The 25,976-nt window shown below is 43.1% G+C and overlaps 1 protein-coding gene across 2 annotated transcripts in view; it reads right to left on the bottom strand.

The window, feature by feature from the left end:
- Window positions 1-11,985: 11,985 nt before the first annotated feature.
- Window positions 11,986-25,976, bottom strand: part of LY96 (lymphocyte antigen 96) — a 48,149-nt gene continuing 34,158 nt past the window's right edge. Inside the window, exons 4-5 of one of the 2 annotated variants that reach the window (XM_063726695.1) lie at window positions 17,798-17,850; window positions 11,986-12,334 (exon numbers count right to left, since the gene is read on the bottom strand). In XM_063726695.1, coding sequence (XP_063582765.1) covers window positions 12,302-12,334; window positions 17,798-17,850 — 86 coding nt within the window. In that variant the 3' untranslated portion in view covers window positions 11,986-12,301. Of the gene's footprint in view, window positions 12,335-15,562; window positions 15,686-17,797; window positions 17,851-25,976 lie in introns of those variants that run through there. The other variant, XM_002819183.5, reaches the window with a different exon arrangement.

Raw genomic sequence — 25,976 nt, 5'->3', positions numbered from 1 at the left:
ATTAACTTAAAAATGTTTATTTTTAGCTAATTTATTGGGGGAACCTGCCCCCAATATTTCAGTGTAGGTTCTTTCTATTTTCCATAAGTGTCGGCCAGCTGAGAAATAAAGAGAAAGAGTATAAAGAGAGGAATTTTACAGCTGGGACTCCAGGGGTGACATCACATATCGGTAGGACCGTGATGGCCACCTGAGCCGCAAAACCAGCAAGTTTTATTAAGGATTTCAAAAGGGGAGGGGGTGCAAGAACAGGGAGTAGGTCACAAGATCACATGCTTCAAAGGGCAAAAAGAAGAACAAAGATCACATGCTTCTGAGGAAACAGGACAAAAGGCAAAACAAAACTACTGATAAGGGTCTATGTTCAGCTGTGCATGTATTGTCTTGATAAACATCTTAAACAACAGAAAACAGGGTTCGAGAACACGGAACCAGTCTGACCTCAAATTTACTAGTGGGGGTTTTTTTCCCCAACCTAATAAGCCCGACAATACTGCAGGAGACCAGCGCGTATTTCAGTCCTCATCTCAACCGCATAAGACAGACACTCCCAGAGTGGCCGTTTATAGACCTCCCCCTAGGAATGCATTCCTTTCCCAAGGTCTTAATTATTAATATTCCTTGCTAGGAAAAGAATTTAGTGATATCTTCCCTACTTGCACATCCATTTATAGGCTCTCTGCAGGAAGAAAAATATGGCTCTATTCTGCCCAACCCCAAAGGCAGTCAGACCTTATGGTTGTCTTCCCTTGTTCTCTGAAAATTGCTGTTATTCTGTTCTTTTTCAAGGTGCACTGATTTCATATTGTTCAAACACACGTTTTACAATCAATTTGTACAGTTAACATAATAGTGGTCCTGAGGTGACGTACATTCTCAGCTTATGATGATAACAGGATTAAGAGATTAAAGACAGGCATAAGAAATTATAAAAGTATTAATTTTGGGAACTGATAAATGCCCATATTAAAATGAAATCTTCACAATTTATGTTCAGAGATTGAAGTAAAGACAGGCATAAGAAATTATAAAAGTATAATTTGGGAACTGATATATGTCCATATTAAAATGAAATCTTCACAATTTATGTTCCTTTGCCGTGGCTCCAGCCGGTCCCTCCGTTTGGGGTCCCTCACTTCCCGCAACACTAATTTTAAATAAATATTTAAATAATTTCAGATTCATAATAGTTTCAAATTTATAGAAAAGTTGCAAGAAGGTAGGTGGATCATGAGATCAGGAGATTGAGACCATCCTGGCTAACTTGGTGAAACCCCATCTCTACTAAAAATACAAAAAATTAGCCAGGTGTGATGACATGTGCCTGTAGTCCCAGCTACGCAGGAGGCTGAGGCAGGAGAGTCACTTGAACCCGGGAGGTAGAGGTTGCAGTGAGCTGAGATCACGCCACTGCACTCCAGCCTGGGCGAAAGAGCAAGATTTCATCTCAAAAAAAAAAACAGACACATAGAGTAATGGAATAGAATAGAGAACCCAGAAATAAATTCATACATCTACAGTGAACTGATTTTTGACAAGGCTACCAAGAGCATACATGGGGATAGAACAGTCTCTTCAATAAATGGTGCTGGGAAAACTGGATATCCATAAGCAGAAAAATGAAGCTAGACCTCTATCTCTCATTATGTACACAAATCAAATCAAAATAGATTAAAGACAAATCTAAGACCTCAAACTATGAAACTACTACAAGAAAACATTGAAGAAACTCTCTAAGACACTGGTCTAGGCAAAGATTTCTTGAGTAATACCCCACAAGCCCAGGCAACCAAACCAAAAATGGACAAATAGGATTGCGGGTGAAAGATTACCTAGGTGCCAAGGCAAGAGACTAAAGGCACAAACTCTTTCAGTATAATAAAGAAAATAGTTAGAATAAGAATAGTTATAATACAAATTAGATATAGAGATGATCATGGACATTATCAATCATTAGTATAATCATTATTAATCATTAGCTTTTAATATTACTCTTTGTTGCATTACTAATATAACCTAGGAATAACCAGTGGGTATAGGGTCAGGTACTGAAGGGACATTGTGAGAAGAAGTGACCTAGAAGGCAAGGGGTGAGTCTTCTGTCATGCCCGCATAATGGCCGATTGAGGGCTCCTTGGTCAAGCGGTAATGCCAGTGCCTGGGAAGACACCCATTACTTAGCAGACTGCAAAAGGGAGTCTCCTTTCCTTGGAGGAGTCAGGGAACACTCTGCTCCACCAGCTTCTTGTGGGAGGCTGGATATTATCCAGGCTTGCCTGCGGTCATCCAGAGGCCTAAACCCCTCCCTGTGGTGCTGTGCTTCAATACTCATGCTCCTTGTCCACTTTCATGTTCCTCCCATACTCCTGGTTCCTCTTTGAAGTTCACAGTAGATAGCGGTAGAAGAAATAGTGAAAGTCTTAAAAGTTTGATCTTTCTTATAAGTGCATAGAAGAAAACGCTGATGTATGCTGCCTTCTATCTCTGCTTCAGCTACCTAAAAGGGAAGGGCCCCCTGTCCTATGATCACGTGACTTGCTTTACCTTATCAATCACTTAGAAGATCCACCCTCCTTATCCTGCCCGCCTTGTCTTGTATGCAATAAATATCAGCGCGCCCAGCCATTCAGAGCCACTACCGGTCTCCGCGTCTTGATGGTAGTGGTCCCCTGGGCCCAGCTGTTTTCTCTTTATCTCTTTGTATTGTGTCTTTATTTATTACAATCTCTCATCGCCGCACACAAGGAGAACACCCATTAACGCCCCTAGGGCTGAACCCTACGTAGGATCACATCAAGTTAAAAAGATCTGCACAGCAAAGGAAACAATCAACAAAATGAAGTGACAACCCACAGAATGAAAGAAAATATTTGCAAACTACCCATCTAACCAGAATATATAAGGAGCTCAAATAACTCTAAAGGAAAAAAATTTAATAATTTAATTTTTAAATGAACAAAAGACTTTAATAGACATTTCTCAAAAGAAGACATACAGATGTTAAACAGGCCATATGAAAAGGTATTCAACATCATTGATCATCAGAGAAATGCAAATCAAAACTACAATGAGATATCATCTCACCCCAGTTAAATGGCTTTTATCTAAATGTCAGGCAATAACAAATGCTGGCAAGGATGTAGAGAAAAGGGAACCTTCATATACTGTTGGCGTGAATGTAAATTAGTTGGTGTGAATGTAAGTTTAGTATAACCACTATGGAGAACAGTTTTGAGTTCCTCCAAAAACTAAAAATAGAGCTACAGTACAATCCAGCAATGCCACTGGATTACTCAAAAGAAAGGAAATCAGTATATCAAAAAGATATCTGCACGCCCATGTTTATTACAGCACTATTTACAAAAGCCAAGATTTGAAAGCAACATAAATGTCCATCAACAGATGAATGGATAAAGAAAATATGGTACATTTACACAATAGAATACTATTTAGCCACAAAAAAGAATGAGAGTCTGGGTGCACTGTCTCATGCCTATAATCCCAGCACTTTGGGAAGCCAAGACAGTAGGCCTCCCTTGAGGCCAAGAGTTCAAGACCAGCCTGGTCAATATAGTAAGACCCCATCTCTATGTAAAAATAAAATTAAATTAAAAATTAAAAAACAAGAGCAAGAATAAGATCCTATTATTTGAAACAACACGAATGGAACTGGAGGTCATTATGCTAATTGAAATAATCCAGGCACAGAAAGACAAACTTCACATGTTCTCACTTATTTATAGGAGCTAAAATTAAAACAACTGAACTCATGGAGATAGAGAGTAGAAGGATGGTTACCAGAGGCTAGGAACGGGGGGTGGCACAGAGGAGTGGGGTTGGTTAATGGGTACAAAAAAAATAGTTTAAAAGATGAACAATACCTAATATTTGGTAGCACAGCAGAGTGACTACAATAAAAAATAATTTAATTGTATACTTTAAAATGACAAAAAGTATAATTCGATTGTTTGTAACAAAAAGGATAAATGATTGAGGTGATGGATACCCCATTTACCCTGATGTGATTATTACACATTGCATATCTGTATCAAAATACCTTTCTTGGAAGTCTATTTTGATTTAAAAAAAATTTCTCATGTAAACCATAAATATATATACCCACTATGTACCCACAAGAATTAAAAATTAAAATTTTTTTTAAACAAAACATTTTTGAGGACCCTAGGCACGGTGCTTACTCTACCTAATGGATAAGTTAGCCCTGCAACCATTAGCAAGAGAAGGGCTGAAAGCAATGGGAAAACTCAGAAGGGAATGGTGGGAGGGCTAGAATCTGAAATTAGCCTAAGTTATGAGATGAAGCAGACAATTTAGCTGTGAATCAACAAAAATGCTCTCAGGTGCAAGTAACAAAATTCTGACTCCAACTCACTAAAGCAATAACCAGAAAGTCCAGAAGTATGGCAAGACCCAGGCTTGGGTGATTCAATGACTCCACAGTATCTGCAATTTGAGTTATTATTTTTTTAATTTTTTAAAATTATTTTAAATTTTATTTTTGAAACAGAGTCTCACTCTGTTGCCCCAGCTGGAGTGCAGTGGCACAATCTCAGCTCACTGAAGCTTCAAACTTCTGGGCTCAAGCTATCATCTCACCTCAGCCTCCTGAGTAGCTGGGACTACAGGAAGGTGCTGCCATGCTTGGCTAATTTTTATTTTATTTTTTGTACAGACAGGGTCTCACAGTGTTGCCCAGGCTGGTCTTGAATTCTTGGGCTCAAGCAATTCTCCCACCTCAGCCTCCCAAAGTGCTGGGTTTACAGGCATGACCCACCATGCCAGGCTCTTATTTTTTTAGACTCACCATTCTTCTGTTCACAGTATCATCTTCATCCAGAGGCTAATCCCCTTTTATGGTCATCAGATGATTGTCCACAGAAATGCAGGCAACACTCTGTTTACATCTAGTCAGACAACCAAGGAATTTGAATCCATCCCTTCTGATTGAGCCAACCTCAGTCATGTGGCAAATCAGACCAATAACCATACCCTGGGAATACTTCACATGGCTGACCTAGCAAATCAAGATCCACCCTAGAGTAGAAATGTGTTGTACATCAGAACAAGAGCAGGAAACAGGACATGTCTGATAACACATTTCACAGCTCTGAACCCTGTCCTAACATCAAGTATATAAGAAGATCAAAGAATCTTTTAATCCAAGAGAAAATCTAAGAGAGAGGATTTGCAGAGGATATTTTGAGAGAAAGCTATGCTGTGAGTCCTGTTTCCAAACCCCTCCCCATAAGGAATGAAACAGGGTTGGGTAAAAACCAGCTCTATCTCAAAGCTAAGTGAAGGGGTACTCCACAGAGCTACTCAGAGAGCTTAATGTGTAATCAATTGCCTGATGGGTTCTTCTTGCCCACTGCAATTCACTGAGACCATGGCACTGCAGTAAGGAAAGTTTAATTAATATGAAGGAGAACTGGAGTTACCATTCAAATCAGTCACCCCAAAGGCACAGACGCTAGAGTTTTTATGGACAATTTGGTGGGCTTGGGGCTAAGGAATGGGTGCTGCTGATTGGTTGAAGATGAAAGTATAGAAGTGTAAAAAATAATTCTCATGAGCTGAGTCTACATCTGGGTGGGGACACAGGACCAGTTGAGTAATGAGTCATGAGTCTGGGTGGGGTCAGTCTGAAAGATATCTCAAAAAAAACATCTTAGGTTCTATAATAGTGATATTACCTATAGGATCAACCGGGGAAGACACAAACCTTGTGATCTCTGGCCATGTAACTCCTTAGCAGTACAGGATTACAGAACTACACCTATCCTGTGACCTCTGACCCCGCTACTCCTGAGTAGTAAGGGATTACAGAAACTACATCTATCTCTTAGCAGAATTCAGGCACCTCCCATAATTCTAATCTTGTGGACTTTCATTAATTTTACAAAGGTGGCTTCAGCTCCTGAACCAGGGAGGTGATTTGTTTTGGGGAAGGACTATTATCATCCTTACTTCAAAGTTAAACTATAACCTAAATTCCTCCCAAAGTTAACTTGGCTTACACCCAGGAATAAACAAGGACAGCTTGGAGGTGTGAACCCAAAAGTATCCCTGAGACAAGTCTCAATTTCGAAAGTTTATTTTGCCAAGGTTAAGGATGCACACATGACACAGCCTCAGGAGGTCCTGATGACATGCGCCCTAGGTAATCAGGATACAGCTTGCTTTTATACATTGTAGGGAGACATAATACATCTATCAGTACACGTAAGATGTACACTGATTTGATCTAGAAGGGCAGAACAACCCAAAGAGGTTGAGGGGCTTCCAGGTCATAGGTAGATTTTAAATTTTTCTGATTGGCAATTGGTTGAAAGAATTATTGTCTCTCCCTCTCCCTCTCCCTCCTTTCTTTGGTCTCCCTCTCCTTCTTTTTTCGGTCTCCCTCTGTTGCCGAAGCTGGACTGTACTGCCGTGATCTCGGCTCGCTGCAACCTCCCTGCCTCGGGCTCTTGTGACTCTCCTGCCTCGGCCTGCCGAGTGCCTGGGAATGCAGGCGAGCACCGCCAAGCCTGAGTGGTTTTTGTATTTTTGGTGGAGACTGGGTTTCGCCGTGTTGACCGGGCTGGTCTCCAGCTCCTGGCCTCGAGTGATCTGCCTGCCTCGGCCTCCCGAGGTGCTGGGATTGCAGACGGAGTCTCGCTCACTCAATGCTCAATGGTGCTGAGGCTGGAGTGCAGTGGCATGATCTCGGCTCGCTACAACCTCCACCTACCAGCCTCCTGCCTTGGCCTCTTAAAGTGCTAAGATTACAGCCTCTGCCCGGCTGCCACCCCGTCTGGGAGGAAGTGAGGAGCACCTCTTCCCAGCCGCCACCCCATATGGGAAGTGAGGAGCGCCTCTGCCTGGCCACCCCGTCTGGGAGGTGAGGAGTGCCTCTGCCCGGCCGCCACCCCGTCTGGGAGGAAGTGAGGAGCGCCTCTGCCCAGCCGCCCCGTCTGGGAGATGAGGAGCGCCTCTGCCCAGCCGCCCCGTCTGGGAGGTGAGGAGCACCTCTGCCCAGCCGCCCCGTCTGGGAGGTGAGGAGCGCCTCTGCCTGGCAGCCAGCCCGTCTGGGAGGAAGTGAGGAGCGCCTCTGCCCGGCTGCCCCATCTGGGAAGTGAGGAGCGCCTCTGCCCGGCCACCCCGTCTGGGAGGTGAGGAGCGCCTCTGCCCGGCCGCCACGTCTGGGAGGTGAGGAGTGCCTCTGCCTGGCCGCCACCCCATCTGGGAGGAAGTGAGGAGCGCCTCTGCTTGGCTGCCCCATCTGGGAAGTGAGGAGCGCCTCTGCCTGGCCGCCACCCCGTATGGGAAGTGAGGAGCGCCTCTACCTGGCCACCCCGTCTGGGAGGTGAGGAGCACCTCTGCCCGGCCGCCACCCCATCTGGGAGGAAGTGAGGAGCACCTCTGCCCGGCCGCCCCGTCTGGGAAGTGAGGAGTGCCTCTGCCTGGCTGCCACCCCGTCTGGGAGGAAGTGAGGAGCGCCTCTGCCTGGCTGCCCCATCTGGGAAGTGAGGAGCACCTCTGCCTGGCCACCCCGTCTGGGAGGTGAGGAGCGCCTCTGCCCGGCCGCCACCCCATCTGGGAGGAAGTGAGGAGCGCCTCTGCCTGGCTGCCCCATCTGGGAAGTGAGGAGCACCTCTGCCCGGCCACCCCGTCTGGGAAGTGAGGAGCGCCTCTGCCCGGCCACCCCGTCTGGGAAGTGAGGAGTGCCTCTGCCTGGCCGCCCCATCTGGGAAGTGAGGAGCGCCTCTGCCTGGCTGCCCCATCTGGGAAGTGAGGAGCGCCTCTGCCCGGCCGCCACACCGTCTGGGAAGTGAGGAGCGCCTCTGCCTGGCCACCCGGTCTGGGAGGTGAGGAGTGCCTCTGCCCCGCCACCCCGTCTGGGAAGTGAGGAGCGCCTCTGCCCAGCCGCCCCATCTGGGAAGTGAGGAGCGCCTCTGCCGGGCCGCCCGGTTGGGGAAGTGAGGAGCGCCTCTGCCCGGCCGCCCCGTCTGGGAGGTGAGGAGCGCCTCTGCCCGGCCGCCCCGTCTGGGAGGTGAGGAGCGCCTCTGCCTGGCCGCCACCCCGTCTGGGAGGAAGTGAGGAGCGCCTCTGCCCAGCCGCCCCGTCTGGGAGGTGAGGAGCGTCTCTGCCCGGCCGCCCCGTCTGGGAAGTGAGGAGCGCCTCTGCCCGGCCGCCCTGTCTGGGAGGTGAGGAGCGCCTCTGCCCGGCCGCCCTGTCTGGGAGGTGTACCCAACAGCTCCGAAGAGACAGCGACCATCGGGAGCGGGCCATGAGGACGATGGCGGTTTTGTTGAAAAGAAGGGGGGGAAGTGTGGGGAAAGGAAGGGGAGATCAGATTGTTGCTGTGTCTGTGTAGAAAGAGGTGGACATAGGAGACTCCATTTTGTTCTGACTAGGAGAAATTCTTCTGCCTTGGGATGCTGTTGATCTATGGCCTTTCCCCCAGCCCCGTGCTCTCTGAAACATGTGCTGTGTCAACTCAGGGTTAAATGGATTAAGAGCGGTGCGAGATGTGCTTTGTTAAACAGATGCTTGAAGGCAGCATGCTCTTTAAGAGTCATCACCACTCCCTAATCTCAAGTACCCAGGGACACAAACACTGCAGAAGGCCGCAGGGACCTCTGCCTAGGAAAACCAGAGACCTTTGTTCATGTGTTTATCTCCTGACCTTCTCTCCACTATTATCCTATGACCCTCCCATATCCCCCTCTCCGAGAAACACCCAAGAATGATCAATAAATACTTCATAAATTAAAAAAATAAATAAATAAAAAAATAAAATAAATGGTATCTAAAAAAAAAAAAAGAAAGAAAGAATTATTATCAATAGAAGGGAATGTCTGGGTTATGACAACAGGTTGTGGAAACCAAAGTTTTTATCACACAGATGAAGCCTCCAGGTAGCAGGCTTCAAAGACAATAGTAGATTGTAAATGTTTTTTATCAGACTTAAGGTCTATGTTGCTGTTAAATGTTGGTTGGCATTTCCTGAATTCCAAAAGGGAGGAGGGCATACTGAGGCATGTCTGATCCCCTCTTCCTGTCATTGCCTGAACCAGTTTTTCAGGTTATCTTTGGAGTACCCTGGCTGAGAGGAGGGAGTTCATTCAGGTGGTTGGAGGTGGGCTTTAGAATTTTATTTTTGGCTTACATTCTCCCTCTTATGACCAAGATTTGCCAGAGGCAACATCGATGGCCACCAAATCTTTATTTTGCCCCATAACATTGCCAGGGTGGCGTGGCTGCCTGCTCTGGGTCCATCCTGTCCCTTGGTATGGCCAAGGGACTTAGTCAAAGGGACTCTAAGCCAAGGGACTTAGAGTCAAAAGACTTATAGCCAATTGAAGGGCCAGATGGGAATGGATGTGGACAGGCATTCATTATCCCTTAAAAAAAAAGTTTTTACATAAAAAGCCAATAAACAAAAAGCCAAAGGGAAGGTTACAAAACTGACTTACCTTTAACTTCTATGCCTTGAGTACAGTAATCTTGGGTTTAGTTACAGACTTTTAGCAATTAGCTATACAAAATATAAACATTGTTCTGAAACAGAAAGTTTTTAAATATATATCTATCTTCGCAACTCATAACTGGGAGTTTTGTACCCAGGAGGCTTTGTCACAAGGTATCTTTATCCTGTCAGTAATTATCTTCCTTTAATTCTACAGGAATTAGAAAATGTGTCACATAACAGCTCAGAAGGCAAAGTCCCTTGTTTTACTGGCTGTTTAGGCATCTTTGTATCCATCCTTGATTTGGAGGATCTGACCTTGACTTAATTCTATCCCTCAAAACTGGCCCTTACAATCTCACATGCTCACCCCTTCTGTGACAGTCCCCGGGCCTAGAAGGAGGGTGTTTGTATAGTCTTAACAGCAGGGCATTTTCAGTGAAAAACAAATTGGACCCAGTGTGATGCCAAATGAGGGAGATTCGCATCTCTACTCTTCAGAATACCACGATTCTGGTTTCCTTGGAGGTAAAACAAGGAAAAATAAACAATATTTTTGAAAATCAAAAGAGTATTTGTGTGTCAGAATAGAAAAAGGAACCTATTCCATTAAGGCACCAACTAAAAATATGAAGAAAAATTATAACCTGGCACTCTTTAGAGGATTATATAATTCATGATTCAATCTGCACTCAAAAACAAAAGTTGGGGCTGAAATCTAATAAAAAGTGTTACACTTCTCCTTTGAAACAACCTCTCTCTCTAGTTCTCCTTTTCTATTAAAGAATTTTTTTTTTTAAGGCACAGAGTCTTGCTTTATCACCCAGGCTGGAGTGCAGTGACAGGATCTTGGCTCACTGCAACCTCCATCTCCCAGGCTCAAACAATTCTCATGCCTCAGCCTCCCGAGTAGCTGGGATTACAGGCATGCACCACCACACCTGGCTAATTTTTGTATTTTCTAGTAGAGACGAGGTTTCTCCATGTTGGCCAGGCTGATCAAACTTCTGGCCTCAAGTGATCCACCCACTTTGGCCTACGAAAGTGCTGGGATTACAGGTGTGAGCCACTGCACCCAGCCTAAAGAGGAATTATAGTAAGACCAATTTAAGTGCAAAATAAGTTTTAGGCTTATTATACTTGGCCTGATTATTCACATAAAGTGCAGCAAGAATTAATTGGCCACATAGGCTCCTTTTAAGTTGGCTTTGCTGGAAATTTACCTAAAAATATGTTATTCTAGTCAAAGCCCTGGTTTGGAAAAAAAAAAGGTGTCTCCAATTGTCCTGTTTTGAAAGAAATGAATCTTACTACACTTATGCAAATAACTATATTGTCATAAAATCAGAATACCCATGAACAGTTTCTGAATTCTAGAGAGCTCAGAGAGAAAAGTAAACTTGCTCACAAAAACATTCTTCACTTAATTGCGCTAAACTATAAATAATTCAAAAGAAAAAGATTTGCTTGACTCCTATTTAACCACAGCAGCAGCCTTCCAAACAAGATGTCCTTTGTTCACCTTCCAACTTCACAACTGAAACAGCTCTGGTTAGATGGGAGCTGTCTATCAGGCACTGCAGAATCTAGCAGCTCCTATATAGTTAGAATCAGTCCTAGGGGAAAAAGAGGCCCCCTGCTCATAAGTATTCTCCTCCTTGCATTCGTCAGGTAGCAAGACCCTATATCAAAAGGATATGGGCCCCCAGCAGGGGGTTGGGCCAAGGGACTCAGTCCCTTTTGTCAATCTTTATCTTAAATTGCCCCAGTATTGCCCCAGGCAACGTAGCATTCTCATTATAACCATTGTCTTTGGATTTTTCTTAAATTTTCCAATCTGGGGCAAATAGTGTTTTAAAGTCCTTTGTTTTAACTCCCTCAATTTTCATTTTATTTATTTCATTTCTTAATAACCATCCAAAAAATTCTATCACACTTCTGGGGTAAGCTCTTTTAATCCCTTTCTCCTTGCCCATCTTTTTTTTTTTAATTACCCCTGATATTTTATTAAGCATCTGTAAGACCCACAAGAGACAGCAAACTTCATAAGGCTTCTCAAATAGTCATATGATTCTGCCGGAGTAATGTCACCCAGGGTGCCCATGTAAAAAGGGCCCCCTAAACCCCAAAATTTACCATGATGTGGGTAATAGAAATTTTTTTTGGAGAATATTTGGGTCATCATAAAGCCAGTCCCCCATGGCTTGCATATGAAGCATATCAACCGCTTCATCTGGGGTGTTCCACTTGGCATTTTATAGGGAGAGTCGGGCAGTCTCCTTCTCAGGATAAACACTAGGCTGGTTGTTCTCTCAGGAATCACCTCCTGTGTATTTGGATCACATATATTCACCAGGAATTGTTTAATATTGAGCTGTGGGTCCTGCATCAACCCAATCAAGCTCTTTCATTCTGTAGCATTTAACATTAAGGATTCTATCCTTATAGTAGTTATTTTTACAACGTATTGTGTAGCAGGATGAGCTGCAGACAAGAAACCCTCAGACACCAAGTTGTGGAAGGAAAGGGCTTTATTCAGCTGGGAGCACGAGGCAGACTCACGTCTCCAAAAACCGAGCTCTCCAAGTGAGCAATTCCTGTCCCTTTTAAGGGCTTACAACTCTAAGGGGGTCCACGTAAGAGGGTCATGATTGATTGAGCAGGCAGGGGGTACATGACAGGGGGCTGCATGCACAGGTAATCAGAACGCAACAGAACAGGACAGGGATTTTCACAACGCTTTTCCATACAATGTCTGGAATCGGTCAAGGGTTGATCTTTAACTACCAGGCCCAGTGCGTGGCACGCTGGGCTGTCTGCCTGTGGATTTCATTTCTGCCTTTTAGTTTTTACTTCTTCTTCCTTTGGAGGCAGAAATTGGGCATAAGACAATATGAGGGGTGGTCTCCTCCCTTAATTGTAGTAAAGGTTTCTCAGGGAGATGATGATACCAATCTACAAAATGGAACAATTCCTTTACACGATACTCTGTGGCTTTTCGGGTTTTTTGTTTGGCTGGTTGGTTGTTTTTTTGTTTTGTTTTGTTTTGTTTTTTGAGACAGGATCTTGCTCTGCCACCCACGCTGGAGTGCAGTGGCACAATTTCGGCTCACTGCAACCTCCGTCTCCCAGGTGCAAGAGATTCTCACACCTCAGCATCCAAAGTAGCTGGGATTATAAGCGTGCGCCACCACTACCAGATAATTTTTGTATTTTTAGTAGAGATGAGGGTTTCACTATGTTGGCCAGGCTAGTCTGGAACTCCTGACCTCAGGTGACCCACCCACCTCGGCCTCCCAAAGTGGTGCGATTACAGGCAGAAGCCACCATGCCTGGCTACCCTCTGGTTTTAATGGTTGCTTCATTTTGCCCTTCCTCCACATTGACTGTCTTCTTGGTAACCACAGGTCTCAGAGGTAACTTTGTTGCCCGGGCTCAGTTTTTCTCTTTATCCATTTAGTCTTATCTGTGTAATTTTTCCTTTACTCTAAAGCAATTCTTAAATAGTCACTTAACTGAAAAAAATTACTTTTTTTTTTTTGTTTCTCACTCTGTCGCCCAGGCTGGAGTGCAGTAGTGGCATGATCTCAGCTCACCGCAACCTCCGCCTCCTGGGTTCAAACAATTCTCTTGCCTCAGCCTCAGCCTCCTGAGTAGCTGGGACTACAGGTGCCTGCCACCACACCCGGCTAATTTTTGTATTTTCAGTAGAGACGGGGTTTCACCATACTGGCCAGGCTGCTCTCGAACTCCTAACCTTGTGATCCACCCGCTTTGGATTCCCAAAGTGCTGGGATTACAGGTGTGAGCCACCACACCCAGCAAAACTACATGTTCTTTAGCAAAAAACACAACCTTGTGTCTTTTTGTTTTTTGTTTTTTTGGAGCAGAGGTTTAACAGGCAGAAGAGAAAAGAAAGAGAAATAGTCTCCAAGCGGAAAAGACCAGCAGGCGGCATATACTCCGGATTTTACACAGAGAGGATGAGAGATATGGTGGTCGTGGACAGGAAAGGAGGAAATTACAATAGGAAAGGTGGAGATCCTATTACTGACACCCTATCAGGTGGTCAGAAGCTGGGGTCAGTCCAGAAGCCTTTGGATAACACCGGGGGTAGCCCCAGCCAGAAATCCTCAGTTGCTCCAAAACCTCTTCCAGCCCCATGCAACAGCTAAGTCCTCTCTGAAAGTAAGCCGGTTCAAACAGGGCCAATATGCCCAGCAACCCATGGGTACTCAGGGATTCTCCATGTTCTCTCCAGAAAGCCTGTCCTCCAAGTCTTATAAGGCTGGCAGCCATGCTAATCATTTTTAAATGGCTGAAGGTGGCCCAGTAGTTGGTTTGATTTGGTTCTTAAATGGAGGCTGACAGCCTTGAAATGAAAGGACAGAGTTGGAGTCTGCTCCTCTGCTCACCGTTTCAATGAATGTTGTACTTTGGTATCCCAGATGAACCTCCAATATGAAGCTGCTACGTTGTCTGGAGTATAAACCCAGGGTTTATCATCTTGCACCAGGAAAACTTAGGACACAAACACACACGAGGAGTTTAGGAGTGGAGGTTTAGTAGGCAGAAGAGAAGAGAAAGAGAAACAGCTTTCTCTGTATAGACAGAGGGGTCTCCAACAGAAAAGACCCCATCCTTTTGTTTTTATAAACTTCACCAAAAACACCTCTGTCACCAGGCTGGAGTGCAGTGGCACAATCTTGGCTCACTACAACCTCTGCCTCCCGGGTTCAAGTGATTCTCCTGCCTCAGCCTTCCGAGTAGCTGGGATTACAGGCGCATGCCACCAGGCCCAGCTAATTTCTGTATTTTTAGAAGAGACAGGATTTCGCCATGTTGGCCAGGCTGGTCTCAAACTCCTGACCTCAGGTGATCCGCCTGCCTCAGCCTCCCAAAGTGATGGGATTACAGGTGTGAGCCACTGCACCCAGCCTTTTTAATGTAAATTCTTGGTAAACAACGCAGAAACTCCCTCTTCTTTCCCTTTAAAAACTCTCTTGTAACTGCTGCTAATTTATGGAGTATATATTCAGGGCAACTCAAGTTGCCATGCTCCCAGGATGCAGTCCTCAAGCTTGGCCCAAATAAACTCTCTACTTACACTAATTCTGTCTCAGCTTCTTCCTTTTAGGTCAACACTGCTGTATTAGTCCATTCTCACGCTACTATGAAGAAATACCCAAGACTGGGTAATCTATAAAGGAAAGAGGTTTAGGCTGGGCGCGGTGGCTCATGCCTGTAATCCCAGCACTTTGGGAGGCTGATCACCTGAGGTCAGGAGTTCAAGACCAGCCTGACCAATATGGTGAAACCCCATCGCTACTAAAAATACAAAAATTAGCCAGGTGTGATGGCAGGCGCCTGTAATCCCAGCTACTTGGGAGGCTGAGGCAGAAGAATCACTTGAACCTGGAAGGCAGAGGTTGCAGTGAGTTGAGATGGCGCCACTGCACTCCAGCCTGGGTGACAGAATGAGACTCCATCTCAAAACAATAAATAAAATAAAGGAAAGAGGTTTAACTGACTCACGGCTCTGCAGGGCTGAGGAGGCCTCAGGAAACAATCGTGGCAGAAGGGGAAGCAAACGCATCCTTCTTCGTATGGTAGCAGGAAGGTGAAGTGCAGAGCAAAAGGGTGGGTGGGGAAGGTTCCTTATAAAACCATCAGATCTCATGAGAACTCATTCACTATCAGGAGAACAGCATGGAGGTAACTGCCCCCATGATTCAAATACCTCCCACTGGGTCCCCCACGACATGTGGGGATTATGGGAACTACAATTCAAGATGAGATTTCAATGGGGACACAGCCAAACCATATCAATTACTTACCCTACCTTGCCCATTGCTTCCTATGGAAAACATAATAAACACTCTTGCCCACATTTTTCCCCTCCCTCCACGTTCTCACAGACACTGGTGCTTCCCCAGGTGGCTCTGCATGGTGCACCATGCCTCCGTTTCCTAGAGATCTGTGAGGATAAGCTTCTTTCTTCATGACAGTCATTTCTGTGTCTTCCTATCCTACCATATCTGATTAAAACAAATCCTGGGTACCCTTAAAACAGGAACAATACCTTTAAAATTTTTTTTAAATACTCAATTTATTCTAATTTGAATTAGGTTGGTGTAGGATGACAAACTCCAAGCAAAAGAGCATTTCTTCTGGGCTCCCAGAAATAGCTTCAACAACACATTTGTATTTTCCCTAAAATGAAGTATAAGAAATACAAGTAATACAAAATGTTAGATGCTACTATTTCAGAGGCTTTGTAAGAACTTTCTCTTACTCGCAGAAAGCCATTTAAATTGGATTGATTTTATTAGTTTTCCAATGAGACGAAATTTTCCATGTCTTTGAATTAAATGAGCATAAAGCCCATTTATTTCCCAATTATAAGATTATGTTATTTTTAAAAACTAACCTAAGAGGTTTTGAAATATTAGATATTAGTTTATAACAAAATAATGAAAGAATATGCATTATTAAATTTTATTTTAAAATGGTCACCAAAAGTAAAACGCATAAAATTTCATTACTAGATATGTCACGCAAATATCTAAAATCACAATGGTATTATTCATTGAGGCAGCAATTATTTTTACAAAGGCATGGATGACCAGACTAAGTTGCCAAAAAAATCTTGAACAAAATAAGTCTGTAATTTATGTGATTTTTATTCTCCTAAACAATGTTCACATTATATTTACATGAATAGTTATAGAGATTTACTGGCTTATACACAGTGGTCATCCAGTGCTTTCATCTGAAGACTGTTCAGCAGATTAGTAATGAGCACTTGCATTCAAATTACTTTTGCCCATGTATGTTAGAGGGAAAAAAATGAAGTGGAAAAAAATGCTATCTTTTGTGCAATTTTTCCATAGTCTACAGAAAGAAAAAATACCAAAAGACCTAATACTAAGACTGGGTGCGGTGGCTCACACCTATAATCCCAGCAGTTTGGGAGGCCAAGGCCAGGTCTCACTAACAACTGTTTCAGTACTGACTGAGTGGTTAAGTTAAATATTTAAAGCCAGCGCCCTTATGCAAAGGATGGGATGTAACAAAAGCCCATCAGGAGTTTTGCCCAGCCCTTTCCTTTAAGACTTTCTTAAAGCATAACAAAATAACTAAGAAATTCTTAATAGGACCCATTTAGGATCAATCAAGTTTTACTGTGGGTCCGAAGAAACTCCCCAGGCTTCCACAACCAAGTTTACTGGGGGTCTGAAGGAACCCCTCAAACCTCCATGATTTAACAGGAGACAAGATAAAGGTAATCACCCCAGCACCCAGACCCATTTAGATTAAGTAGTTACTGAGGCTCCAGAGGAAGGTCTTCAGAACTCAAATCTTAGTTATAGATTAAAAGAAGTTAATCACTTGTGTCTTCAGATGAATGCACATTTACACATAGACATATACCTTAGAATGTATATAAGCTCTGAAAACTTTGTAATTTTGAGTTGGTCTGGCGATAATTTCCAGACCTTCTCCCTGTAACCAGTTACAGAAATAAAAGCTCTCTTCCTCCCCGGTTCATCTGCATCTTGTTATTGGGCTGCAAGAAATGGCAGCCCGACCCTCAGTTTGGTCCAGGAAAAAAGGTAGGTGGATCACATGAGGCCAGGAGTTTGAGACCAGCCTGGGCAACATGGTGAAACCCCATCTCTACTAAAAATAAAAAAATTAGCTGGGCATGGTGGCATGTGCCTGTAATCCCAGCTGCTCGGGTGCCTGAGGCACAGAATCACCTGAACCTGGGAGGCGGAAGTTGCAGTGAGCCCAGAACACACTTCACTCCAGCCTGGGCAACAGAGCAAGACTCAGTTAAAAAAAAAAAAAGCTAATTCTAAATAAAAGTAAAAGAAAAAACCCTGAACATCTTAATCTTGAATTGCTATTCATGAAATTGTCAGCTGGGCACAACTGCCCATACTTGTAATCCCAGCACTTTGGGAGGCTAAGCTGAGTGGATCACTTGAGCTCAGGAGTTCAAGACCAACCTGGGCAACATGGTGAAACCGCGTCTCTTCCAAAAGTACAAAACATTAGCTGGCATTGTGGCGTGTACATGTAGTCCCAGCTAGTCAGGAGGCTAAGTAAGGCAGGAGGATTGCTTGGGGTGGGGTTGGCGGGTGGAGGTTGCAGTGAGCAGAGATCGTGCCACTGCACTCCAGCCTGGGTGACAGACTGAGATCCCATTTAAAAAAAAAAAAAAAAAAGAAGAAGAAGTTGTGAATTGCTTGTTTCAAATGCTTAACATGTCTATTACTGCTAAAGGTTAGACAGTACAAAATAAATATTGAACAATACCTTAGAAAATTTTATTCCCTTGAAGGAGAATGATACTGTTGTATTCACAGTCTCTGCAAACAAAATATAAAATACAAAACGTTATTGGTCACGGTTAGGTGATTTTTTTCTTGGTAGCATGGAGTATAACTTTATGGCATACACTTAACTACTGACAGAGGCAGTCCCAAGCAAAACTGTAGAAAAGTAATGAACCTTTTATACCCTGGCTGCTGTTCTCCTGTGGCTTCCTTTCTCTGCCCCTAGAGCCTCTCTGTACACCTGCCCCTACCTTATCCCTTAGGGGACACAAACTATTAAGACCTGCTGGTCTCAATAATTAATAAACGATGAACAAGCTAGTGCTAATATGCTTCAGATCAAGTTACATATGTGCATTGTAAACTAGTTTTCAGAGATATTGATGCACATTAAGCTGGGTATAATAGAGAACAATCTTGCCAAAGACAGATGAGATATTTTGGAGGCAGCCAGAATACTGAAGCTCCTCCCAATTACACCACGGAGAAGCTCAAGTTAGCTTCTGTTTAAGTGCATAGCCATGGGCCTGGCCCCACACAAGCTGTGGAGCACAGAGTCAAAAGTGCAGGAAAATCCACATCCTACTGTTCCAGTCAGAACAAAGTAGTGAATGTGGTGGGGTAAAGATAGAAATGTATGTTTTGAATCTCAAACAAAAGAAACAGTGGCCAAAAATATTTTTAATATAAATAGTTAAATCAAAAACCATAATATTATTCTCAGAAGTAAGTAAATAATGTCTGCATGTATACTTCTAGTCTCACAAATAAGCATTCATTTATTTACTTCTGGGTGTATCCTTTTTCTGCTTTTGTTTGTTTGTTTGTTTTGAGATGGAGTCTCACTCTGTTGCCCAGGCTGGAGTACAATGGCGTGATCTCGGCTCACTGCAACCTCTGCCTCACGGGTTCAAGAGATTCTCCTGCCTCGGCTTCCTGAGTAGCTGAGATTACAGGCGCCTGCCACCACGCCCGATTAATTTTTGTATTTTTAGTAGAGATGGGGTTTCATCATGTTGACTAGGCTGGTCTCGAACTCCCGACTTCAGGCGATCCGCCCGCCTTGGCCTTTCAAAGTGCTGGGATTATAGGCATGAGCCCCTGCGCCCGGCTGTTTTTTCTTTTCTTTTTGCTCTTTCTTTAAAGCAGATAAAGGGTGTATCTTTTTTTTTTTTTTTTTTTTTGAGGCAGAGTCTCGCTCTGTCGCCCAAGCTGGAGTGCAGTGGCGCAATCTCGGCTCACTGCAAGCTCCGCCTCCTGGGTTCACGCCATTCTCCTGCCTCAGCCTCCCAGTAGCTGGGATTACAGACACCCACCACTATGCCTGGCGAATTTTTGTATTTTTAGTAGAGATAGAGTTTCTCTATGTTGGCCAAGCTGGTATTGAACTCCTAACCTCAGGTGATCTGCCTGCCTCGGCCTTCCAAAGTGCTGGGATTACAGACATGAGCCACCACACCTAGCCGGGTGTATCCTTACTAAAGGAGTTGATACCTGAGGTGTTTCTTGAGCTCAGTAAAGTGATCATGTCTTCATAATCTTATGATCTTTCATTCAAGGCCAATCCAATTCAAAATTTAACAGTTCAACAGCTACTTATTGAAAGCCTACTACCCACCAGGGCCTGGGAAGACAATGGTAGTACAACTCTGTCCCTTCTCTTGAAGAGCTAAAGTCTATTGGAGATATAGATATTTAAGAAACCATTCCAGCTGTGAGCGGTGGCTCACGCCTGTAATCACAACATTTTGGGAAGCCAAAGAGGGTAGATCCCTTGAGCTCAGAAGTTCAAGACCAGCCTGGGCAACATGGTGGAGCCTTATCTGTACAAAATATAAAAAAGAAAGATGGGTGTGGTGCTTGTGCCTATAATCCCAGTTACTCGAGAGGCTGGGGTGGGAGGATCACTTGATCCCAGTAGGTAGATACTACAGTGAGCTGTGTTCGTGCCACTTCACTCCAGCCTGGGTGACAGGGAGACCTTGTCTCAAAATAAATAAATTAATTAAATTAAATTAAAATTAAAATTTTTAAAAACCAAAAAAAGACCCCCAGAATGATAAGAAGAAACCATTGCAAATACAACATGCATTGGGAAAGATGCAGTAAGGATAAAGATAACATCTTTGTAAGAGTGATGGCTCTGGGGCCAGACGGCTTGGGTTTGAATCCCAGCTCCTCTACTTGGTGTGTAACTTTGGGCCAGTCACTTAATTTTTCTATGCCTCAGTAAAATGCTGGTGGGTGATAACACGTATCTCATAGGATTATTACAAGGGCTATACCAGTTAATACATGTTAAGTGCTAAGAACAATGCCTTATTTTTATTTTTTTATTATATAATAATAAATTTTATATATATATATTTTTATATATATATTAAAAATATTATATAATAATTTTTATTATATTATATAATAAAAAATTTTTATTAATATTTAATAAGGACATAGCACTTATTAAATATTATTACCATTAAATGTTACTTATAACATTTAATATTATTCCTTCTCCCTTCTAGACCCTCCTTCCAATGGCATCTTGTGAATAATAACATATTCATACCTTGTGAATATTAATGCATTAATATATTAGTCATATATGTATATATTATATAATAATATAATAATAATAGGCTCTATCTCATTAACTTGCTTGTTTCTTTGAGAGTATTTGTCACAAATTGAATCATATTTCATTTTTCTGCTTTTTTTTATTTTATTACTTCATTAGGATCTTGTTTTCTCCACTAGTCTATAATCTCCATGAGGACAGGGGTTTTGCTTTGGATATTTTTGAATCTGGCTCCTAGCACCTAATTCTCAGTACCCAGCTTCAGGACCAACTATTAGGTTGGTGTAAAAGTAATTGCAGTTTTTGCCATGAAAAGTAATGCAATACATCATTACATAATTAAATACATAATTTGCAAGGCCCAGCACAAAATGACGATATGAGGCTGCTTATTCAGAAGATGGGGGAAACCTGTTAAAGTTACTAGAACATAAAACTTTTTCCTTTCTTCTGTGTGTTTCTCTCTCTAGACTTACCATAATGTTTTTATTGCACTTTAATATCATTTGTAATAAAGAGAACATTTTAAACTATTTGTATGAATTTCACTATTCATCTTTTTATAATACAATGCCAATTTTAAATGCAAATATTAAAGCATTTAACTTCAAGGTAGAATCACGGAGATTACATAATTTGTCTTTCCCTGCTCATCCCCAGAGGGTGCCTCGAGCTGGCCAGAGGAAACCAACACAAGCCAGAGGCAGGAAGTTTGAACGGAAAAAGAGAAGGTCCCCAAGACATGGAACAGCCTGAGGGAATGCCCCCTCAGCAAGCAGCATAGGTGAGTGCAGAAACACCCAGGGGCTCCTCCACGACTGGGGGCTCCTGTGCAAGCTTGGGCCTGAGAGTTGCCTGTCAAGGTCCTCCTTCCACGTTGCCAGATGCCCCATGCCCCAGTGAGAGGCAGGAAGTCCAAGCGAGTACCTTTCTTTCCCACAGGTCTTCCCACTGTTGAGAGTCAACAGTGACTCTCAACGCACTGCAACCTCCATGCAATACCTCCACACACTACCTGTTTTGGGGTGGGGCAGGGGATGGTGTGCCCAACTAGTCAGCTGCTGAACAGGGCTGTGGTGCTGCCAGCCCAGGTAGGGCAGCCACTGTCATGCCCACCCAAGATACTGCAGAGCACCCACACTGGATCCTGACCCTCCCTGTAGCCAGGATTTAACCAGGAGCAGAGAGTAGCAGGTTGCACTGGACAGAAGAGGGGAGGGGATCCCAGGGTGCCAGCAGGGAAGTGGGCAGCGGGAACCAAGAACCAGTCCAGGGAAGGTGGGTTCATACTCCATCATCTCATTAGATTTCACTTACACAAAACACACACTCAAAGATAAAATTATTAAGAATTTCAAGACTATGATCACAGGGCATTAAACCCCAAGCACGGGGCCCTTCTGTATATGGGGCCCTGGACTCTGGTCATAAAGCCAACTCTGTCAACTTTGTGTAAGGGGCAGGAGAGGAAGATGGATGAGACTTGAGGATTTGAGAAAGAAATTAAGAAGAACCACTAAACCAGGCGCAGTGGCTCACGCCTGTAATCCCAGCACTTTGGGAGGCCAAGGTGGGCTGATCATGAGGTGAGGAGTTCGAGACCAGCCTGGCCAACATGGTGAAACTCCATCTCTATTAAACATACAAAAAAATTTGTTGGGCATGGTGGCGTGCACCGGTAATCCCAGCTACTGGAGAGGCTGGGGCAGGAGAATCTCTTGAACCTGGGAGGCAGAGGTTGCGGTGAGCTGAGATTGCGCCATTGCACTTCAGCCTGGGCGACAGGGCGAGACCCCATCTCAAAAAAAAAAGAAAAAAGAAAAAAGAAAAAAAGAAAAAACCCTAGATTTCTATTAAGGGAGACTGTCCTAACACTTAGCAGTTCAGGTAGGTGGAAAGAGTTCTAACCTCTTCTGTTGGATAGACCCCTTTTTTTTTGTTTTTCAATTGTTTTGTCTGTCTTAGAAAGCTATCTTTTTTTTTTTTGGTTTTTCTTTTTTTGAGACTGGAGTCTCACTGTGTAGCCCAGGCTGGAGTGCAGTGGTGGGATCTTGGCTCACTGCAACCTCTGCCTTCATTCAAGTGATTCTCCTGCCTCAGCCTCCCGGGTGGTAGCTGGGAGTACAAACTTGTGCTACCACACCTGTCTACTTTTGTATTTTTAGTACAGACTGGGTTTCACCATGTAGGCCAGGCTGGTCTGGAACTCCTGACCTCAAGTGATCTGCCTGCCTCCGCCTCCCAAAGTGCTGGGATTACAGGTGTGAGCCACCGTGCCTGCCAAGAAAGCTCATATCTTGCTCATACCTTCCATTCTTTTCTTTTTTTTTTAAATTATACTTTAAGTTCTAGGGTCCATGTGCACAGTGTGCAGATTTGTTACATATGTATACATGTGCCATGTTGGTTTGCTGCACCAATTAATTAGTCATTTACATTAGGTATTTCTCCTAATGCTATCCCTCCTCCAGCCCCCCACCCCATGACAGGCCCTGGTGTGTGATGTTCTCCACCCTGTGTCCAAGTGTTCTCATTGTTCAATTCCCATCTATGAGTGAGAATCTGCGGTGTTTGGTTTTCTGTCCTTACAATAGTTTGCTCAGAATGATGGTTTCCAGCTTCATCCATGTCCCTACAAAGGACATGAACTCATCCTTTTTTATGGCTGCATAGTATTCCATGGTGTATATGTGCCACATTTTCTTAATCCAGTCTATCATTAATGGACATTTGGGTTGGTTCCAAGTCTTTGCTGTTGTGAATAGTGCCACAATAAACATACGTGTGCATGTGTCTTCATAGTAGCATGATTTATAACCCTTTGGGTACATACCCAGTAATGGGATGGCTGGGTCAAATGGTATTTCTAGTTCTAGATCCTTGAGGAATTGCCACACTGTCTTCCACAATGGTTGAACTGGTTTATACTCCCACCAACAGTGTAAAAGCATTCCTATTTATCCACATCCTCTGCAGCACCTATTGTTTCTTGACTTTTTAATGATCGCCTTTCTAACCGGTGTGAGATGGTATCTCATTGTGGTTTTGATTTTCATTTCTCTGATGACCAGTGATAATGAGCATTTTTTCATGTGTCTCTTGGCTGCATAAATGTCTTCTTTTGAGAAGTGTCTGTTCATATCTTTTGCCCACTTTTTGATGGGGTTGTTTGATTTTTTCTTGTAAATTTGTTTAAGTTCTTTGTAGATTCTGGATATCAGCCCTTTGTCAGATGGGTAGATTACAAAAATTTTCTCCCATTCTATAGGTTGCCTGTTCAATCTGATGACAGTTTCTTTTGTTATGCAGAAGCTCTTGAGTTTAATCAGATCCCATTTGTCTATTCTGGCTTTTGTTGACATTGTTTTTGGTGTTTTAGTCATAAAGTCCTCACCCATGCCTATGTCCTGAATCACATTGCCTAGGTTTTCTTATAGGGATTTTATGGTTTTAGGTCTAACATTTAAGTCTTTAATCCATCTTGAATTAATTTTTGTATAAGATTTAAGGAAGGGATCCAGTTTCAGCTTTCTACATATGGCTAGCCAGTTTTCCCAGCACCATTTATTAAATAGGGAATCCTTTCCCCATTGCTTGTTTTTCTCAGGTTTGTCAAAGATCAAATGATTGTAGATGTGCGGTGTTATTTCTGAGGTCTCTGTTCTATTCCATTGGTCTATATCTCTGTTTTGGTAGCAGTACCATGCTGTTTTGGTTACTGTAGCCTTGTAGTATAGTTTGAAGTCAGGTAGCATGATGCCTCCAGCTTTGCTCTTTTGGTTTAGGATTGTCTTGGCAATGTGGGGTCTTTTTTGGTTCCATACGAACTTTAAAGTAGTTTTTTCCAATTCTGTGAAGAAAGTCATTGGTAGCTTGATGAGGATGGCATTGAATCTATAAATTACCTTGGGAAGTATGGCCATTTTCACAATATTGATTCCTCCCATCCATGAGCATGGAATGTTCTTCCATTTGTTTGTGTCCTCTTTTATTTTGTTGAGCAGTGGTTTGTAATTCTCCTTGAAGAGGTCCTTCACAACCCTTGTAAGCTGGATTCCTAGGTGTTTTATTCTCTTTGTAGCAATTGTGAATGGGAGTTCATTCATGATTTGGCTCTCTGTTTGTCTGTTATTGGTGTATAGGAATGCTTGTGATTTTTGCACATTATTTTATATCCTGAGGCTTTGCTGAAGTTGCTTATCAGCTTAAGGAGATTTTGGGCTGAGACGATGGGGTTTTCCAAATATACAATCATGTCATCTGCAAACAGGGATAATTTGACTTCCTCTTTTCCTAATTGAATACCCTTTATTTCTTTCTCTTGCCTGATTGTCCTGGCCAGAACTTCCAACACTCTGTTGAGTAGGAGTGGTGAGAGAGAGCATCCCTGTCTTGTGCCAGTTTTCAAAGGGAATGCTTCCAGTTTTTGCCCATTCAGTATGATATTGGCTGTTGGTTTGTCATAAATAGCTCTTATTATTTTGAGATACGTTCCATCAATACCTAGTTTATTGAGAGTTTGTAGCATGAAAGGCTGTTGAATTTTGTCGAAGGCCTTTTCTGCATCTAGTGACACAATTGTGTGATTTTTGTCTTTGATTTTGTTTATGTGATGGATTACGTATATTGATTTGTGTATGTTGAACCAGCCTTGCATCCCAAGGATGAAGCCAACTTGATCTTGGTGCATAAGCTTTTTGATGTGTTGCTGGATTCGGTTTCCCAGTATTTTATTGAGGATTTTCTCATCGATGTTCATTAGGAATATTGGTCTAAAATTCTCTTTTTTTGTTGTGTCTCTGCCAGGCTTTGGTATCAGGATGATGCTGGCCTCATAAAATGAGTTAGGGAGGATTCCCTCCTTTTCTATTGATTGGAATAGTTTCAGAAGGAATGGTACCAGCTTCTCTTTGTACCTCTGGTAGAATTTGGCTGTGAATCTGTCTGGTCCTGGACTTTTTTTGGTTGGTAGGCTATTAATTATTGCCTCAATTTCAGAACTTGTTATTGGTCTATTCAGGGATTCAAATTCTTCCTGGTTTAGTCTTGGGAGGGTGTATGTGTCCAGGAATTTATCCATTTCTTCTAAATTTTCTAGTTTATTTGCGTAGAGGTGTTTATAGTATTCTCTGATGGTAGTTTGTATTTCTGTGGGATCAGTGGTGATATCCCCTTTATCATTTTTTATGGTGTCTATTTGATTCTTCTCTCTTTTCTTCTTTATTAGTCTTGCTAGCAGTCTATCTATTTTGTTAATCTTTTCAAAAAATCAGCTCCTGGATTCATTGATTTTTTGAAGGGTTTTTTTGTCTCTATCTCGTTCAATTCTGCTCTGATCTTAGTTATTTCTTTCCTTCTGCTAGCTTTTGAATGTGTTTGCTCTTGCTTCTCTAGTTCTTTTAATTGTGATGTTAGGGTGTCGATTTTAGATCTTTCCTGCTTTCTCTTGTGGGCATTTAGTGCTATAAATTTCCCTCTACACACTGCTTTAAATGTGTCCCAGAGATTCTGGTACGTTATGTCTTTGTTCTCATTGGTTTCAAAGAATATCTTTATTTCTGCCTTCATTTCGTTATGTACCCAG

This window comes from Pongo abelii, chromosome 7 (assembly GCF_028885655.2).
Source record: "Pongo abelii isolate AG06213 chromosome 7, NHGRI_mPonAbe1-v2.0_pri, whole genome shotgun sequence".
NCBI classification, from domain to species: Eukaryota; Metazoa; Chordata; class Mammalia; order Primates; family Hominidae; genus Pongo; species Pongo abelii.
This window is presented reverse-complemented; position numbering and strand designations above follow the sequence as displayed.